This window comes from Miniopterus schreibersii, assembly GCF_964146895.1.
Source record: "Miniopterus schreibersii genome assembly, chromosome: 13".
Taxonomy (NCBI): Eukaryota; Metazoa; Chordata; class Mammalia; order Chiroptera; family Miniopteridae; genus Miniopterus; species Miniopterus schreibersii.
Genome location: NC_138113.1, coordinates 18,153,346 through 18,172,240, shown reverse-complemented (window position 1 = coordinate 18,172,240; position 18,895 = coordinate 18,153,346). Strand labels below are relative to the sequence as shown.

The following is an 18,895-nucleotide window of genomic DNA, read 5'->3' as shown; positions in this document are numbered from 1 at the left end:
TTTATGGAAATGGGATGTTAACGCTTTAGCTTGAACAGTTTAATTTGAATGATTGTGTAAATTCTTCATTGGTGGTATATGGTTTTTCTAGATATTAGTTGAATTTTATCAGGCATATATAGAAAAACCTTCCTTTCTATTATGATGTCATAAGTATTGTGGGTTTTTTGTTTTTTATGTCTACAGCCAAAAAAATATAACTATCCCCTAAAATCTCCTGGTGTTCGTCCATCAAACCCAAGACCAGGTACCATGAGACATCCCACACCGCTGCAGCAGGAGCCAAGGAAAATTAGTTATAGTAGGATCCCTGAAAGTGAAACAGAAAGTACAGCATCTGCACCAAATTCTCCAAGAACACCGTTAACACCTCCTCCTGCTTCTGGTGCTTCTAGTACCACAGATGTTTGCAGCGTATTTGATTCTGATCATTCAAGCCCTTTTCACTCAAGTAGGTGCTAAAATTTTAAGTGCTTTAAAGTAATTGTTAGTATTATATGTGTTTAGAGGTAAAAAAGAACCTGTATAAATTTTTTTTTAATTTTTTGTAAATTTGTGGACAAATGAAATGCCATTTCAAAAGATATTATAGAAATATAAAACAAATTCTAAACTCCAGCAACCTATAATTTTTAAAAAATTTGTTGGAACAGTCCTCCTTAAATTTATTATATTTTACTGAAAGACCTGGTGATGAAATTGCTAATTTCAACTTCATTTGGGCATTTGTTGAATTTAAAATGCATCTGTCATATCCAGAGGAAACAAAGCTAACTCCTAAAACCTGTAAGGAATGTCAGTCCAGCACTTTTAAACGCTGCCCTCAAAATTATTTTATATGAATGCTACTCAGTGCATCATTCCCTTCCCACCAGACCTTTTCCCTTAAAAAGACCCTGTAGTTTTTAACTCCGTAGTGTATCAGATTCAAACTCCTACTGAACCTTTCTCGGTCTGCACCATCCAGCAGATTGCACACAGTGGCTGCAGTGCACTGCCTGTGCTTTCAAGCCCAGCCACACGGGCCTCCCAGACTTCACACTATCGCTTATCCCTTTCTTATTTCTAGATCAGTACTATCCAGTAAAGTTTAATATGAGCCACATGCGTAACTCTGAATGTTCTATAATCACATTAAAAAAAAGCAAAAAGAATTAGGTGAAATTAATTTTAATATATTTTCTTTAACCCAGTATCTGTAAAATATTGTCATTTCAACATGAAATCAATGTAAAAATTTATTATGAGATTTTTTTACACTCTCTTTTTGTTCTAAATCTTCAAAATCCAGTATGTATTTTATACTTACAGCATATCTCAATTTGGACTAGCCATATTCAGATGCTTAATAACCACATGTTGCCAGTGGCTACCGAACTGTATAGCTCAGCTATAGCCCTTTGAAGAAGCTACCTGTTATATATAGATCCCCCTACTTCTATTAATTATCTAACAAATTTCATACAGAGTTTTTTGTTTGTTTTTTAATTATCTAAGGATATTTTTTCCATTGCTTTTCAGAGGGGAGGAAGGGAAGGGGAGAGAGAGAGAGAAAGAGAGAGAGAGGAAGAGAGGGAGAGAGAGAAAATGGATATGAGAGAGAGACATTGATTGGTTGCCTCCTGCACATACCTAATTGGGGCTGGGGAGAGAGCCTGCAACCGAGGTACATGCCCTTAACTGGAATCAAACCTGAGACCCCTCAGTCTGCAGAGCAACACTCTAACCACTGAACCAAACCGACTAGGGCTCATACTGAGTTTTAAAGCTCTAGAACACACAACCTTTTTTCGTTCATTATTAAATCAAAACTTGAATCACCTTTAACCCCCTTACAACCACTTCCATATGTTCTTCCCATTGGCTGTCTTAGCTCAATGTGCAGATCCAATTCCACCCTAGTATTTAACAGAATAGAATCCAATATTCAGAGGCAGCATGACATTATTACGGGGAGGAGGTTGAGAATCACTGATGTAGGAGTTAGGAATCCTGGGTTGTCATTCCAGTCTGCTAGTGTGCTTTCTGATTTTAGGTAAAATACTTTTTCTGAGCCTTCTGGGGACCAAACTAGATTTAAGGTTTCTTCCAACTCAGAGGATCTAACTTTTTAACAAAAATCAACTTGAAATTATTCTTTGGAGGTATATTATTTTGAGATTTGGTCCAGAATCCTATTTATTTATTTATTCCTGTTATAGTATATTTGTAGTTACCAGGCAGTTTGTCTTGCTTTATGCCACCTAAAGTGTATTTGTTTTGAAAAGTACTATATCTTGGCTTTATTTCGCTACTGAGGATTTTGGAGTCTTGTTATTCACATAGTAAGCTATCAGATATTCTTGATGATAAGTTCAAATAAACACCAGTTTAAAAAATCCCATTAATTTTCCCCAACTTGCCAACCACCTAAGTTAAGTAATAAAATAAAACCAGCTCTATTTGCAGTTTGTCTGACCTAAAATCATTACTTATTCTGACCCATTTTAACTGTTTGCAGGGCTTTTTCCCAAGGGCATATGGCTAACATCTCTATTATAAAGATTCCCACATACGTAAATTAATGAAATCATATGAAAGCCATCAATTGCAAATTCTGCTTCTCTTAGTTTAAGAAGTAGCTAAAAATGGAAAAGGTGGAAAAACAGAAAATAAGCAGGCTACATTCCCTGTTCGTACTAAATCTGTAAATGGTAATCAAATGGAAGAGGAGCCTTTTGGAATGCAGTGCTCTGGATCCTTGCTTAGGCAGCAGTGGAACGGCATTAACTTAAATAGCAGGACAAGTGGGGAAACCATTGTTCCAGAAATCATTGTAGTAATCTTAGCCTTGAGGGTTTTCTCAATTTCTTTCTTTGTGATAAAGAAAACCCTATTACTGATCCCTTTGCCCTTAGTAAAAGTAAAAATAACTGGTTTTGAAATGAAATAAGCCAGCATAATATAAAACCATCTGTATGCTCAATTAGTCTCTTAAAATTTACCAGTGGTGTATGTGTGTTAAAGGTCTTCATCTGCCTTAGACCCCACTTCTGCTTAACAGATCTGCCAGTGCTGGGTGGGGAGGGGTTCACCAGAGCATCCAACTTGCTACTGTGTCCCACCAGAGTGAATACCTACCTATTTCCTTTTTCCCTAGGGCCTGGCAGCCAAGAGCTGCTGCACATACCTTCTTATGTCATCTGAACATATTCCACTCAATAAAAAGCAGAAAGTTCCACTGCTTATGTTTTTCAAAAGGCCAAGTTTGACTAGAATTTTGATTAGTTATAATAGTACTTTTTTGCTTCTTACTTTTTTGCTTCATAATAGTTTACTTTAAAACCAGTAATTAATTTATTCAGCCAGTATCTCTTGTATATGTCACCCCTTGCCAAGGACTTACACATCTTCTTTGGTAAAACTTACAATCTTACTGAGAGATTAAAAAATAATCATAGTACAAAGAAAACCGTAGTTAAATGCTTAACCATTGTTAAATGCTGTGGTTCTCATTGCACTATGATTATTTTTCACCTCTCAGTAAGATTGCAAGCTTTACCAGAGAAGATGTATAAGTGCTTGGCAAAATGCTAATGAGTGGTGAAGGCATAAATGCTGTAGAAATTTACACAAAGGTAACAACAGAATGGGCAAGAATGGCCATGGAAAGCTTTGTGGTGAAGATAGAGAGGGAAGGAAACTGGCCACCTATTTAGTGCTGCTACATACACCCTCACATTCAGAGCCCTGCCCTGGCCAGGTCCACCTCAGGTGATGACGACAGTTGGCTGGGAAAAGGGAAAAGACCACCCAGCTCACTGCTCTGTTTCTGCTGCTGTAGCAAGGAGGAGAGGATGAGGTGCTCTTGGTACTTCCTGTTTGAAGGCTGCCTAGTCATAAACGGGAGCCAGCGGTCTGACCTGATCTTTGTGCTACAGATGAGCTTTCGCTCCATCCCTTGTAAGGGAAGCTTTGACAAGAAAAGGTGTATTCCAAGCATTTCATAGAATGCACGAATTTTCTTCATAGAAGATTGTTGTAGGTGATTAGTTACTAATCTGAAATACATATGCACTTAACAGGCTTTTGTGAATTTAAGAAGTTATCCATGATTTATATAACTTTTTGCTATAAGAAAATGCATGTTCCTATTTCAAGAATGAGTCATTTATAAATTGGAGAGTATCTCCCAACAGTGGTTTCAATCATGGCCATATATTATAATCCCCGGGGGATTCTAATGTGCAACCAAGATTAAGAACCACTGTTCCTTGTTTGGGATTTGTACTGAACAAATTAATACTACATTTTAAAGTTAATTGTATTTCGTTCCTAAGTCATTATCAATAAATGTGTTTGGTACCCAGCTGACAAGAATTTCTAGTATCTATTTCTTGATTAGAGCATGTATAATTCTAAGAGGTTTTTTTATAGCATTTTCCAGGTAGTGAGACCAAGCAATTAATTTAAAGTGACAAATCAGAAAAGTACCCCAAATTTACCAAATGCATGAATCTAAGCCTGTGCTATATCTATAAATAGGATCAAAGCCAAGTCCACATCTGTGTGCACAAGTGTGTATGCATAGGTATAATTGTTCTTTCTAAAAGCCTGCAGTTTGTAGCTGACATGCACTTTGCGTTTTGATTTTATTCCTTTGTTGTGCTAAGTGTACCACCATGTTCCTGAGGCTTACTCTCCAGGAGGCACATTTATTTCCTTTCTAAGTGGAGAGTACAGACATAGGTAAATGCTAGTATGTCATAGGTGCCTAATAAGTAATTAAAGAGAATCATTGACAGAGCAACAGCTTCATTTACTATCAAAGTATAAAAATGAATTTTAATCTTCTGAGAAGAGCATGTTTTAGAATTAGCTGTATTGCTATCCGTTAGTAACCATGGCCTCCAAATATCAGTACAGATGGAAAGGAGATAATGTTCGATTATTTGAAATTGGGGCTGTCTGGGAAATAAGACCACTGTATCTATATAAGTGATCAAATTAATATATAGCCAACTGAACCTGGAATGTACAGTTATCCTTGTTCTGACCAAAGAAGCTGGAAAAAACAGTGGTCCAAATTATGAGTTATTGCCTAGTTTGCAAAAACAAGACAGAAACTTGAATTTTAAAAAATCAGCTCGGTCTAGTGTTACAGGAATTATTTTACTTTCTTGGATATTATCTATTGGTAATCTGAGTCAGTGCACCATAAATGACTATATTGATTTAAAACCAGCATAGATTAGCCTTTTGTCTCAGGTTTTCTACTTTACTGCTCTTGGGGCTTTGACTTTTATGATTCCAAATTTTTTCTTAAAATAATTAACATTGCTGAAATTAGAAATTCTAAATTTATCAGTGGATTGCCTGTATAAAATGTGTCTAAGCACCAAATATTGATTTATTTTTTTTTTTTAAGTGTTCAAGAATATAGAAGAGAAAAAGCTATATTACTTTTAAGCTTGTTTGGTAATATCCAAAGCTGTAATTATTTTATGATGAGAATATATGCCCCAAGAACATTTTTAAAGATACATAATAATAATATTAGTAAGAAATTCCCTTTTATTTTATAATTTATATAACAGGAATTCATTATTTACTACTTATTTCACAAATTTGAGTTTTCAGAATCTTAGTACATACTTCTATATGTCCAGCTGAATTCTTTACTCAAATTGGGTTTATACATTTTTTAAGTTTTCCACTAATATACATATTTTAGTTTTCTCATGAATGCTTTTAATTATTTATATCAAGTAGTGAATCTAAAAGGAATATTCAAAATTCCCAATGATAGTAACTCAGTTTTATTCTTTATTTTTCTCAAAAGTAAGTAGTAATGAGCTTTTACTAAAGACTGTTATACCATTCTTTAAATAAGAATGACAAAAGTAACACTTTTCTCATAAATAAACTTTTACAGATGAGTTGAATATATCAATGAAAGAAAAAAAATCTACTTTTTCTTGTTTCCTTTCACAGGCAGCGATACCGTCTTTATCCAAGTTACACTGTCCCATGGCCCAAGTTAGTATATTTGGTTTAAGACTCAATTCTTGCTTTGGCTTTAAAAGTTAAACCAAGTATAACCTTTCCTGCTAAAACTCTTTTTGAGTCTGACAGTATTGGTACCTTGCTTGCAACATCTTAGAAGTGAGGCCTTCACTTGTGCTATCTTTTGATCATAAATGATTTGCTTCAACTTATATACTTTTCATGCTTTTATAAAACCTTTTTCTCTTTTAAAAGAACAGTATTATATGGGTGGCTTCCACATTTAACCATTTCTCTTTTCGAACTATAGCATTTCAATATATTTAATGCTCAACTTTATAAAAAAGCAAGAGCATGCATGCGCATATGGGAATGCTGGCAGCTACGTGCAGTGTCTAAACCACAAAATACACTTAGCCTGGCGACAGCACAGATTGTAGGCAAATAACAATCTGAATTTTTTGAATTTAGAAGAACCATCTTATAATTGCAGCTACTTAAATTATATCGCCTAAATATTAATCATTGTTAAGAAAAATAAAGTTCCATTATAGATATTTGCTTTTCACTTTAAAGTAAACTAACAATTCACCAAATTATTCCATCATCTTTAAGCTAGTAGGTTAATGTATTTTGCTGTCCTTCATATAAATGATTTGAAAATATGTACAACAAAAAATATTAATTATAAGCTTAAGATAGTCTCTTTAAAAAAAAGGTAGGTGATCAAAATATTGCTCGTTTGAATAATATCAGTACACAAAGTACTCTTTTTAAGTTCTGTATTGTTACATTTAATTGACAAAATAAAAGCTGTCAGTGCTTAAAGGAAAAAAGAAACTGCCTGTATGATATTGAATGATTAAGTATTTTTTCATATATTTTTTATAATGCTCGTAAACTAGCTGACAACTTAATAAGTGATGCCTTTCAAATATTATGCCCTTGTCATCATAAATGTCTGTAAGATAGGTTCCAATTAGAAGCTTTATTTACTTTTATTGTTCCAGTTCATCAACTCATTCTTAAATCAGGTTCAGTAGATTCTAGCGTGATTTCTGTTTTTATTATCAGGGCTGCTTCACTCATCTTGAATAGCTTCATCACAATTAAAAATTTTGGATTAGATTATGATGAACCTGATTTTGCTTACCTACCACGGAGAGCCTGTATCTAAACAAAATGAGGAGAGACCCCTCCCACAGAAACTAGATTCTCTCTCTCCCTGGCATCCTTGGAGAGAACTGCTGGGGAGAGACACTGGGAAAGTGGTTAAGATCAGAAACTTATTCCAAGGATTATCTAGTAAGGGCAGGACAATTCTATACTAATAAAGTCAGAGGGGAAAAAGGAGCCCATCACAAAAGCTTAACAAAAATTATCATTCCAAAGGTTTTTAATAGTTTGCTGTTTTTCTCAGCAGTCTGACAGACCCAAATTTTAAAAATTCCAATTATAAGTTAACAGTGGGAATGTTATTTTGTTCAAGAAGCAAAACAACAAAATATGTTAGGCAGCTTTTTTTTTTCCTGAAAATTCTGCTAAAAAAATTTCTGCATGCTTTTATAGCAATTTGCTTTAATAAAGGAATACTATTGGATATTGGTTTATTGAACTGCTTTCGATACTTCTATACATTTCTTTTAATAAACATAAGCAGTTTCCAACTAAGCCTTTTCAGGATTAATAGGTGAAATAAAATTCCTGTGACCTTTTTAAAAATTTTAACATCCTACAGGATCTGCTTCAGTATCATCTATAAGCTTAACCAAGGGCACTGATGAAGTGCCTGTCCCCCCTCCAGTTCCTCCACGAAGAAGACCAGAGTCTGCCCCAGCGGAATCTTCACCATCTAAGGTAAAGTAGGAAATCTTGTCATCTGGAAACTGGAGTCATTGCAGTTCCATTATACTCAATTGCTGCAGCTAGTTTAGTTCTTACTGGGTTAGGTTAACACGTCAGAGGATTTGGGCTAAGTAGAGTTTAAACAAGCATTAAATACGGATTTACCATGCAGTGGTAATGTTTATTTCTTCTGGAAATAGTTTTTTGGTATATTTTAAAAACCCTTATAAATCTAAATCATGGGTACTATCAAGGAAAAAACAAATTTAACCTATAAAGTAAGAGTAATATAGTCTCAAGCAGTTCTTCAAAAACAAAGAAAGAAGGAAAGAGGTCTGAAGCTTTAAATGAAAGCACATTTTAAGTGAAACTGTATCTTAGGTTATGCTAAACTACCTATCTGAGCCCTTTTTATAGTGAATCTGACATGCTTTTAAACGGGATTTTCATGAAGATTCTGGGTTGGAAGAGACCTTAAAGGCTCATAATAGCCATTTTTCCACCTAGTTAAACTTTCTTTGCCAATTGTTAACTTGATTCACTGGTTCTCAAAGTGTCCAGAGGGCAAAGCACCTGGATAAGTCAAGGCACTGCAGAACATGAAATATTAATATAGTAAGGTTAATATTGTAAAATTAGCAGGTAACTTACGTTAAATAAGAAAAGATCTTATATTAGGTTGATAGGTAAGCAGTAGCAAACAACCAAATTTGAGAAGAGTAATTAAAAACTTAACGTTGAAAAAAGTTTTTTTTTAGTTTTTTTTTTTTAATGAATTGGCATAACCTCCCATTTAAAGCATGTGGCACAACTCCCTGATCCACACCTAGGGTTCTTCCAAGAGTGTGTTTGAAAACCCAAACTGAATTCTTAATATATTCATGGTACTACATAAATTAAATTATTAATAAATGTGTTTTATTTTTCTCATTTGTCTTAGATTATGTCTAAGCATTTGGACAGCCCCCCAGCAATTCCTCCTAGGCAACCCACATCAAAAGCCTATTCACCACGATACTCGATATCAGACCGGACCTCTATATCAGATGCTCCTGAAAGCCCTCCCTTATTACCACCACGAGAACCTGTGAGGACACCTGATGTTTTCTCAAGCTCACCACTACACCTCCAACCTCCCCCTTTGGGCAAAAAAAGTGATCACGGCAATGCCTTCTTTCCAAACAGCCCTTCCCCCTTCACACCACCACCTCCTCAAACACCTTCTCCTCATGGCACGAGAAGGCATCTGCCATCGCCACCATTGACACAAGAAGTGGACCTTCATTCCATTGCTGGGCCACCTGTTCCTCCACGACAAAGCACTTCTCAGCATATCCCTAAACTCCCTCCAAAAACTTACAAAAGGGAGCACACACACCCATCCATGCACAGAGATGGACCACCGCTGTTGGAGAATGCCCATTCCTCCTGAGTTCCTCCGAACCGGATGTACATTTCCCTCTCCCTAAATCCATTGCTGGCAATGGATGCACTGAATGTGCCAGCACTGAGGAGTTAGAACGAGAACTCCAAACACTAACGACTCTACTTCAAGATGCAGTATAAGACAATGAATTTTAACCTAGACATAATTATATAATGAAGATGGTATTCGTTTAGAATATGGAAAGACTGATCTAGAGGAATTGGACAACTGATTGCACCTGAAACTCAATTAAAGGGACTTTTTCCAGCCAATGGGCCGGAGTCCTCTTTTTGTGAAGTGATCTTTATCAATAAAGGGATGGAAAACACAGTCTAGTGTCCAGCAGGCCCACATGATGACAGTTTTTGTAATTCAAAATATTATGCACTTTTTAAAAAGAAATCTTAAACAGGGATCTTCATATCCTCCTTTGTTTTCCTTTGCTTTTACTCGTCCGACTTTGAATATTTTCTTAAAAATCATTCAAAGGACTGTGAGGAAAGGCTGTGGTACCTGACCTTGTTGGAATCAAGGCCCAGCACTGTACTACAGTCCTGTTTACAGATCATTACAGTGAATAGAATGAATTGAATGGGTACCAAGGCTTCACCAAAGAGGTACTTTTTTTTTTTTTTAAAGAATAATTATATCAGTTTTAAGAGCATATCCCCACTCACCCTCCCTATACCAACAAAACGTGGTGGTGTTGCCTTCAAATGAGAATCTTTGTGTCATTAACATGACAGAAGAACTTTTTCTTAAAAATGTAACTGTCAAGAATACAATTTACATTTTAGAAGACTGTTAATCTATGCTAGATTGTCATTTCCCCCCCTTTTCCCACAAAGGTTTACTGGTAATCCACGTCATGGCTCATAGCTGTCCCTCTAACCGTACTGTGGAAATGCAGTCACCCAGTGTGAAAAGGAGCACTTAGTACTTGCTGGGCATCACTGACACCGTTCATGTTTTACTAATAGTTGAGTAATCAGCATATCTAGAATTACCTTGCATTGCCTAAATCATGTGTATATAGTGAATGTTATATAATAAACCTGGCAGGTCTGTTTTAATTTAATTGAATAAAAATACAAATACCTTGTTGGCTGGCATATATTAAATTATTATATGGAGAAAATGGTTGATTCTTATTTCTTTCAGTTGAAACACACACACGCAAACACTAAGCATAAAAGCACGCGTTGTGGTACGCCTTGGTTTCTAGTTCCGGATGTATGTATTCATCTTTCAGGATGATCTGAAGTTACAGTTTGGCATGTAGGATAGTATTTGGTTAGAATAGGATGGGTACCTTTTAAGCAGAACTTTGTAAGTTTTTTAATTTCCTAGGCAACATGTATACAGTTTGTTAAAGTTTATATTAAACATTCTACCTTGCTTGAGGTCTTTGCTCTATCAGAACTATTCATAAGAGAACATCTGCCTACGTCCTTAAAATCATTATATGGATTATTCATTAAGCCTATGTACTGATCTTCTGAGTCTAACAAATACTGTGACTGAAATGCATGCAACTTGTTGAAGAGAAAAAGTTTTATTAATCTCCACTCTAATGTCTGTGAAATGTGCAGTATTCCATCCTTAGAGTCATCAGTTCATCAGTATCTGCATGTGTCCTCTGAATAATGAAGCGTCATGTCAGCGATTCTGTTAACCATGCCATTAGAGACATTTTAGAAGTGCTGCATCATGGCCAAAACCTAATACTTTTATAATTCCCTGTGACATTCATTAGAGCATTAAATGTACATCGTAATAGTACAGTATATAGTCCTTTAAGAATGTTGATTGCATCATCATTAAGCAGTCCATCCTAGCATATCCTTATTGATTTGTTAGAGTTGAATCTTTGTTTAATATCTGTACCATTCCTATTATGGTAGGTAGCCATTTTTCTCTTTGTAAAACGTCTCCTTTTAAAAGTCTCCCCAAAAATTTCAAATCCACTCTTGTATGCAGTGTCCGTAAGACCATTCATTCAATAAGTATTTATCAAGCCTACTTACTAGTGCTGCTACAATTAATCATAATACACATTCCAGAATCTCCCATGACTTTTTATTAAACCAGCCTCATTGTCCCTAGGATTTCCCTTTATATGTCTTATTGATAATTTCTTAATTACCCCATCCCCACTCCAAATAAGAACCTGAGAAGAGTCACACTGGAGCCCATTCGGTATCTCTGGCCAGTGTGTTCACCTTCAATAAGGGTTTTCAACCTGCCTGATCGTATAAAGGGTAAAAATTCAAGATTTGGAGCTCTAATCATGCTTCACAAAGGGAACCATCCTAGTGGTTCTAGGAGACCACTGTCCATCAGCTTCATATGCATTGTGGATAGAGGATACTTTTTTATTTTGAAGTGTGACATCTGGGTAAAAATATTTTCTGCAGTGCTAACTAATTAGAAAAATTCCAATTGGATGCCCTTAAATGGAGGTGAGAAAACTATCCTTACCTTCATTTGTGGAACATTAACTAGCTGACAAATTTATTCTTTGTAGTAACTAAGATATACTTAATCAGGGACAACAAGTGGCTGAGAAGATAAATGCATCACCACAAAATTCTGCTTTTGAATCTAGGACGTTATAAGACAGTCAATGCGGCATGACTTTCTAAACCACATTTCAAAATATGGAACATGTCTTTTGGAAATGGAAATGGTTCTTAGATGTTTCATTATCTTTGGGTCATACAATGAAAATATTTCCAGGTTGAATTTACATAAGTGAGCTAATAACTGAAGTAACAGAAAGGGAGCCTTTCCACATAGCTAAGCACTTTTAAAAACAGGAACAGATAAGTATATGTTTCTAAATTTATTCAAAGGTTATTTACTCTTCCCAGTCTTCAGTGTATTTTCAGAGTACAAATTATCAGGAAATATATAAACATTAAAAGTTTGATTAAAGGTAATTGGGTATCAAATTATGTGTTTAGTAGGTTACTGTGCTCTGACAATTCAAGAATGTTCTGTTTTACTGGATCTGAATTTAGCAAGGAGCATGCCACATTAATTATACTGCAGTTAACAGAACAGTCTAGTGAACAGGTACTATTTCAGTTGGAGGCTATATTACAGTTCTAAATTCTTAATGGGTTTTTTCGCAAATCAAAAATTAAGCAGTCCAAAAGTTAGTTGATACCTATGATCATGCTCTTGTCTTAATTCTCAAGCTTAGCTTACTTTAGTCATGTAGTTCACTGTTTGTCTTTTAATGACAACTTAAATTCAGTTTTAAGTGGCTCAGCAAAACAAGGGAAATGGAGGGAGGGGTGTCCCAATTTATTAGTGTACATAGTATTGAGAAAACTTTTTTTTTCCCCCTCTAGAAAGAAACCAATTTAACCATTTATTTCTTGGTATTCTGCTGCTATGGGTAGGTTCACTTGTTCTTTTTTAACTTATATTGTTTGACTATTATACAAGTGCAGGCCCTGTTGTGTTGCACATTAATCTTTACCAGTAAAATAAACATCACAAGGTTAATCAGTTTGGCTGAAAGAATTATGCAGTAAAATTATAAGGGAAAGTGATGATTTAGTTTACTTATTCAATATTTTCCTTCTGAAACATCTCATTGCTAACTTTTAAAATCATTTCATAATCCCTTATACATGAGCCAATAAAATGTTTTGAGCTCTAGTTAAGAAAAGAAGCATGAGTTCTATATGATAAATCTAAATAACAAAAGCACTTGTAACTTGTTTTGTAAATTTCATGCCTTATTTTCCATTTTTGACACCGTAAAGTGCATTTTCTGTCAACTGTGAGTAAATTTCCCTTTTGCCTTTAATGAAAATAGTGCATTACGTAGCCAATTGCTGCAAAATTATAAAGCAAGTTAGCTAAAGGTGGATCATATTGGACTACCACTCAAACAAGATGCATAACGGATGGAAGTCACATGTGTGGCTTTAGGGAGAGCGCACCTGTGCCAGATGCATGCCACTTTCAGTAGCTGCCAAATGTGCCTTTAATTAAGAACATCTCTAATTTTTTTCTTCAGATCAAGTCAGCATTTGGGGGCGGGATCAGGGCAGGGGACTTTGGGGTGCAAATATCTGGTGAAACCCACCAGAGAAGAAGCCTTTGTTTGTCAAAGTGACATGTATAACTTTAGTTGAAACATGTTTATGTATATATACGTGTATTTACCTTTGTTTAGTAGCACGGTATTTGCTAAATTGTCAAAAAATTGCTCTGTCAGTCTTACTTTGATGTAAAAACAAAGTGTGGTCTATACATCTAATATGGCCTTTCTACCTAACCATGTTCGTAGGTAATCTTTGTACTCTGTGTGCAGCAGTATTTGGTTTGCATTTAAAGTGAAAATAATGGCTGTTATTTTTCTGGCATTACTAAGATAAACTGAAAAATAATAAAGAAAAATGCCTTACATAGCCCACAAGTGTATTATTTTTGCATGCATTTATTTTAGAGGACAATATTTTTAATGTCAGTGATTTTCATTTTAGTTCATACTTGCCATGCAGAAATAGTTTACTCTTTATCATGGCCTTGCTTTGCAGATGCTTATTCCTGTATCACACTATTATAAAAGAAGTTCAGGATTTCCTTCTGTATCAAGCCCTATGATTGCAGTGAGTGGGAGTCCCTTGGGATGAAAATTAGTACTTTAGTGACCTTGGCTGTCACCTGGATGAAGTTTCAGAGGCCTGAGGCATTTGTATTCCATAAAAGAAGTTCTATGATAACACGGTTCCTTGACTGGCAAGTTTTGCTGAGACCTGCTGGAACATGGCAGCCTGACATTTAACAGTTCTTCCTAGCTTGGCATGGAAAGGTAGTTTACAGTTGCACATTGTAAAGAATTATGCAGTTATTCGTGGTGAACTACAGAATGTAAAAACCGATGAATTCTTAGAGATCAAATACCCTTATTTAAAAATTGAAGCAAGTGAGGCCTGGAGCAGTGAAATGACCTAGCCAACATCATGTGGCAGTTAATGGCTGAGACCACTGACTCAACTTTGATTCCTGGTATTTGGAGGAATGCTTTCAGGGATAGCTAAAATTTATTAGCGGTTTTCCTCCCCTGGTTTAAAGACCCAGTTCCATTTGTAGGCCACTGTGAAATCCACAGTGGAAATCCAAGTATGCGTTATTGAGTAAATTGTAGGTAATCAATAGCTATAGGAAGATAATGTTAATATTGATAGTCAAACCTGTGAATTGGCTCTTGAAATGTTATTTTCTTTGAATTTTAACCAGGTGATTTGCTTTTCTATGTAATCATGTTAGCTCATCACAGTCTCGGGGAGCTTAAGTCTCTAGGGCACAGCCCAGAGCTGAGCCTGCCTCTGTGCATAGTTGCACGTGGCTCCCAGAGGCAAGGAAGGTTTGATAGAGTACAATTCCAAAAAAGCAGTTTATGCCCATTCTTATATTTTAGGACTCTTAATTCTCATTGGATGCAAGAAAAAAATGATAGCCATTTTCAGAAGCTATTTCTCTACCTTCATGATTCTTCAAGAAAAGGAAGACTCGTGGTACAAGAGTACAAGTAGGTGCTTTGAAATCATACATATCTGTGTTCACATATTGGTTCTATTACTAGATGTGTGACTTTGGAGAAGTTATTTAAGTAATGAGTCTCTGTTCTTCATCAGTGCATGAGATTAATAGATCTCTACTATTGGGGATTATTGTGAGGTTTAAAGGTATATTAAGTCCTCAATAAAGTCATCAATAGGTTCTGGAACTTCAAGTGAAATAACATATAATGAAACCAATTTAACCATGGGTTAATTGATATAAACAAGAGTAAAGGTCCTACAGCATCTCATCAATGTTATAATGAAACAACATTGTACAAAACACTTATTCAAGGACCTACTGTAATATGTGTAAAGTCCAAAGACCTTTATACAGTAGTTGCCCAATAAATGGTAACTGAAGTTAAAAGGGACATGTTTTCAAAGTTTGCCTGCTATTAGATCTCTTTTAAGAAATTGGTGGTTCATCCTGAAGTCCTCATAGTTTGATACTTTATAGCTTCATTTGATGTTTATTGCCACTTAAATTGGTTTTGAGTGACCTTAGTTATAAGCATTTGATAAGGGCCCATCTGACCATTCAACTTTCAGCAATTATTTATTGTTCCAGTTACAGTTCTGATGCTAGGAATATAGCAATGAACAAATAGACAAAAATCCGTACCATCATAGGATTAATAATGTAGTCAGAAGATGTAGACAATAGGTAATAAACATAAATAGGTATATTATACGTTAGAATGTTGTAACTACTATGAACAAGGGCAAGGTGGCTGGGAAAGTAGGGGACAAGAGGTGAAATTTAAATGGGATGGTCAGAGTCAGCCTCATGGAGAACATGATGGATGAGTGAAGATTTGAAGGAGGTGAAGGAATGAGACATCGAAGTGTCTGGGGGAAAGAATATGCCAAGTCCCAGGGAACAGCAAATTCAAAATCTCACAGGCAGGAACATACTTGGTATATCTGAGGAACAGTGAGGCTACTTGTATCTGGAGAGGAATGAATGTGGGTGAAATAGGAAATGCCATTAGAGGTTTAATGGGGTCCAGATCACTTCTAATGACTGGCTTCTGTTTGAGAGAAATAGAACCCTTCGAGGGTTGGAGCAGAGGCATGACATACATGATCTGATTTACATTTTAACAGGATCGCTCTGGCTGCCATGTTGAGAATAACGTGGGGTTAAGAGTGAGAGTGAGGAGGCTAGCCCAACAGAAGGCAGCCCGGCCAGCGTGACAGCAGTGGAGGTGGTGAGAAGAGGCCAGAGTCTGGACATACTTGGAAGACAGCCAATCTGTTGATAGAATACAGGTGGACTGTAAGAAACAGAATTGTCAAGGATGACGTCAAGGTTTTGGCCTTGGAAGGACAAAAGTACCATTAACCAAGGGGGGGGGGGATTGAAGCAGGCTTGGATATGTTTAGTTCAGTAAATATATCGGAGATACCAAGGAGGCAGCTGGAGATGTAAGGCAGGGATTTAGGAGAGAGTTTTGGGCTGAAGGTATAGGGAGTCACTTTCATAAAGATCTTATTTTAAAGCCAGCAGACTGAAAAAAAGAAGAGATCTGAGCAAAGGAGAACCCTGGGGCATGCTGACATTAAGAGAGGGAGGAGAGAGGAGGGACTAGCAGAGAATGGGAGGAGAGGAACTGGAGCAGCTTCTTCTTTCAAGTTTTACTATAAAAGAAAGCGAACTGTGAAGAGAAGATTTCTTTTGTTTAAAAAAATGGGAGAAATCAGAGCATGTTTGTATGCTGAAGGGTCTTCCTCAGTTGAAAGGGAAAATGTGATAATGAGGAGAGGGGATGTATCCAGTGCTAAGTGGAAACAACCCAATTAGAAACACAGATGGTGTCCATCCACAATCCTTTACAGTAGATCCCACTATCTTTAGATGGAAAGGTTTATATACATGAGGAAGAAACAACACATTCTGTTTTCTTGCTGAGAATTAAGAGCATTTAACGCTACTATGTCTCAAGAGAATGGAGCAAGAAGAATGAATAAAAATCTCTATTTTTATAGATAACACAGGTGTAGATGACTTATCAAAGATTATGCACTAAGCTCTTCAAAAACAACATTAATTTTGGAAAATAAGTTATTTGGGTTAGGTACAAAAACCTTGACTACTTTAAATGTTTGACAACTTCCTAAAACAGTATTTTCAGCTTTGCCTAAATCACATCCTTGTGTTCTTATAATGTATAAAAATTAGCTCTAGTGTCACACATCAATTTCTATTTTTTCCCTTAAAAGATTATAGGTCTCTATCAAGCACTGCCCCCAAAACTTCGTTGGCTGATAATAGAGAGAAATCTAATTTCAAATGAGCCCATTAATTTTGGGAAAATGGAAAGCTTGACTTAAATATTAGAAATCCCCCAAACTTGGCAGCCATCCTTTGTGTGTTCCAGACCACCTATTGTTAAAAATGCTAACGAAGTAGTTCCTAAGTAGTCATCAGACAAGTAGAAGAAAACCTGTAACACTTAAAAGTGCAACTTCCCTTATTTGGTCAAAAAGTACAAGAGGGACTTTCTCTGAAGAAACAGTTTGGGAGCCGAGATTCTGAATAAACGGTAACCAGATGCCCCTACTGTACTAAAGACAACTGTCTGGGAGTGGGGGCTAATTCTTTAAACCTAACTTTTTTTCTCTTATGACTCTGATGTTTGGGGCATGTCAAGGATGTAGGCCATCTTAAGACATATCCGTGTGGAAATAGAGCACATTTTATTACCCCACATCCATTGCGATGATTCTCATCTGAGCTGTAAGAACTGTTTCTTTACAACTTACTTCTGGAAAACAGAGTAAGGTACTGCCAGCTCTAAGTTTTCATTCTGACCTGGTGCTTGTAGCAACCACTGTATGTGAGCCATTAACACATTGATGTTGCTACCTTCCTTCCAGACTGAAAGCCCTGAGGAGGGTGTAGCCAAATCAGTGCTCCCCCTCCCCCCTCTCCCCCGACGCAGCCCATCAGTCATGAGTATGTATGTGTAACACTCAGGATCACTAGGGGGATCTCTGATTCCTGACCAAGTGCTCAATAAGACTGGCTCTACACTGTTCCCATCTGCAGCAAAACCCACACAAGAAAAAATGTTTCTTTGGCCTCCTACTTCCTAAAGAAATCACTGTTCCCTAGACTGATTTTCATAACCATAGAACAAGAGAAATACTACTCTTAAGGTTCTCTTCCTCTTTGGAGATCAATGTGTCTTTAAGATTTGAACCTTTGGTATCATGGTACAAAATCTCCACAACTCAGAGTTGCAGCATGTAAAATACAGTTGTTACTTGATTCCTTTGCCTTAAGGAATGTTAGGTATTGCCTTGGGGTTTTTGGAAGACTAATGGCAAGACAGAACTGGCCCCTAACAGTGTGTATTAGACTAAGAACTCTGGGATGAATAAGCTGAATGCCTAGGAAGCATAAAATTCATATCCCATGTTAAATATGAACAAGCTAATGTCACACTAGGAGAATGACTTCAAGGTGGAAGTTTTTGATCTTACAAACGTTTATTTTCCTCCAGATTTATTGTGTTTTTCTGTAATGCTGTGAAGTCTTCGTTTCCCTTTTCCCAAGTGTTGAGGTTCAAAAAGCCAGCTCTCAACCATAGACTAATCTTCATCTCGTCCATGTCTTGTTTGTATGTAGATTTAGTTTCATATGTAAGTATTTATATTAGCTTTCCTCAGGGATTTATACATCAATATATATATATATATATATATATACTTTCCTACACAAATATATACAAGCTTCTTATCCTCATCTTACCACTTGACAGTACAACTTTAAGTATGTTTTACACAGCTGTTCCTTGGTCAAGGTCATTTGCAAGAGCAAGTCGGTTTCTGAAGAAATCTTGTTTGGTGGGTGAAGGATCCATTGAGGGATTCTCATTAGTTTTTTCCCTGTATTCTGATCCACTGGACCTAAAATCTCAGCACACAGATAAAGTACAGGTTGATTTGGTTTAAATTGTTTTCAAATATTTTATCTATCCAAATTGTTTTGCATTTGTAAAACAGTTACCTCCTAGATCTGGAATAATTTTTACTTCCCTTGAAT

The 18,895-nt window shown here is 36.2% G+C and overlaps 2 protein-coding genes across 4 annotated transcripts in view; one reads left to right on the top strand and one right to left on the bottom strand.

Annotated features, from left to right (window-relative positions):
- SOS1 (SOS Ras/Rac guanine nucleotide exchange factor 1) overlaps positions 1-13,686 on the top strand; it is a 106,677-nt gene extending 92,991 nt beyond the window's left edge. For 2 of the 3 annotated variants that reach the window (XM_081157096.1, XM_081157094.1), the window contains 4 exons: positions 187-451; positions 5,974-6,018; positions 7,724-7,842; positions 8,771-13,686. In XM_081157096.1, the coding sequence (XP_081013222.1) occupies positions 187-451; positions 5,974-6,018; positions 7,724-7,842; positions 8,771-9,262 (921 nt within the window). In that variant the 3' untranslated portion in view covers positions 9,263-13,686. The remainder of the gene's footprint in view (positions 1-186; positions 452-5,973; positions 6,019-7,723; positions 7,843-8,770) is intronic. The other variant, XM_081157095.1, reaches the window with a different exon arrangement.
- Positions 13,687-15,814: 2,128 nt separating this feature from the next.
- Positions 15,815-18,895, bottom strand: part of ARHGEF33 (Rho guanine nucleotide exchange factor 33) — a gene marked incomplete at its 5' end in the record, with an annotated part of 39,472 nt that continues 36,391 nt past the window's right edge. The window contains one exon of the mRNA XM_081157098.1: positions 15,815-18,759. Coding sequence (XP_081013224.1) covers positions 18,630-18,759 — 130 coding nt within the window. The 3' untranslated portion in view covers positions 15,815-18,629. The remainder of the gene's footprint in view (positions 18,760-18,895) is intronic.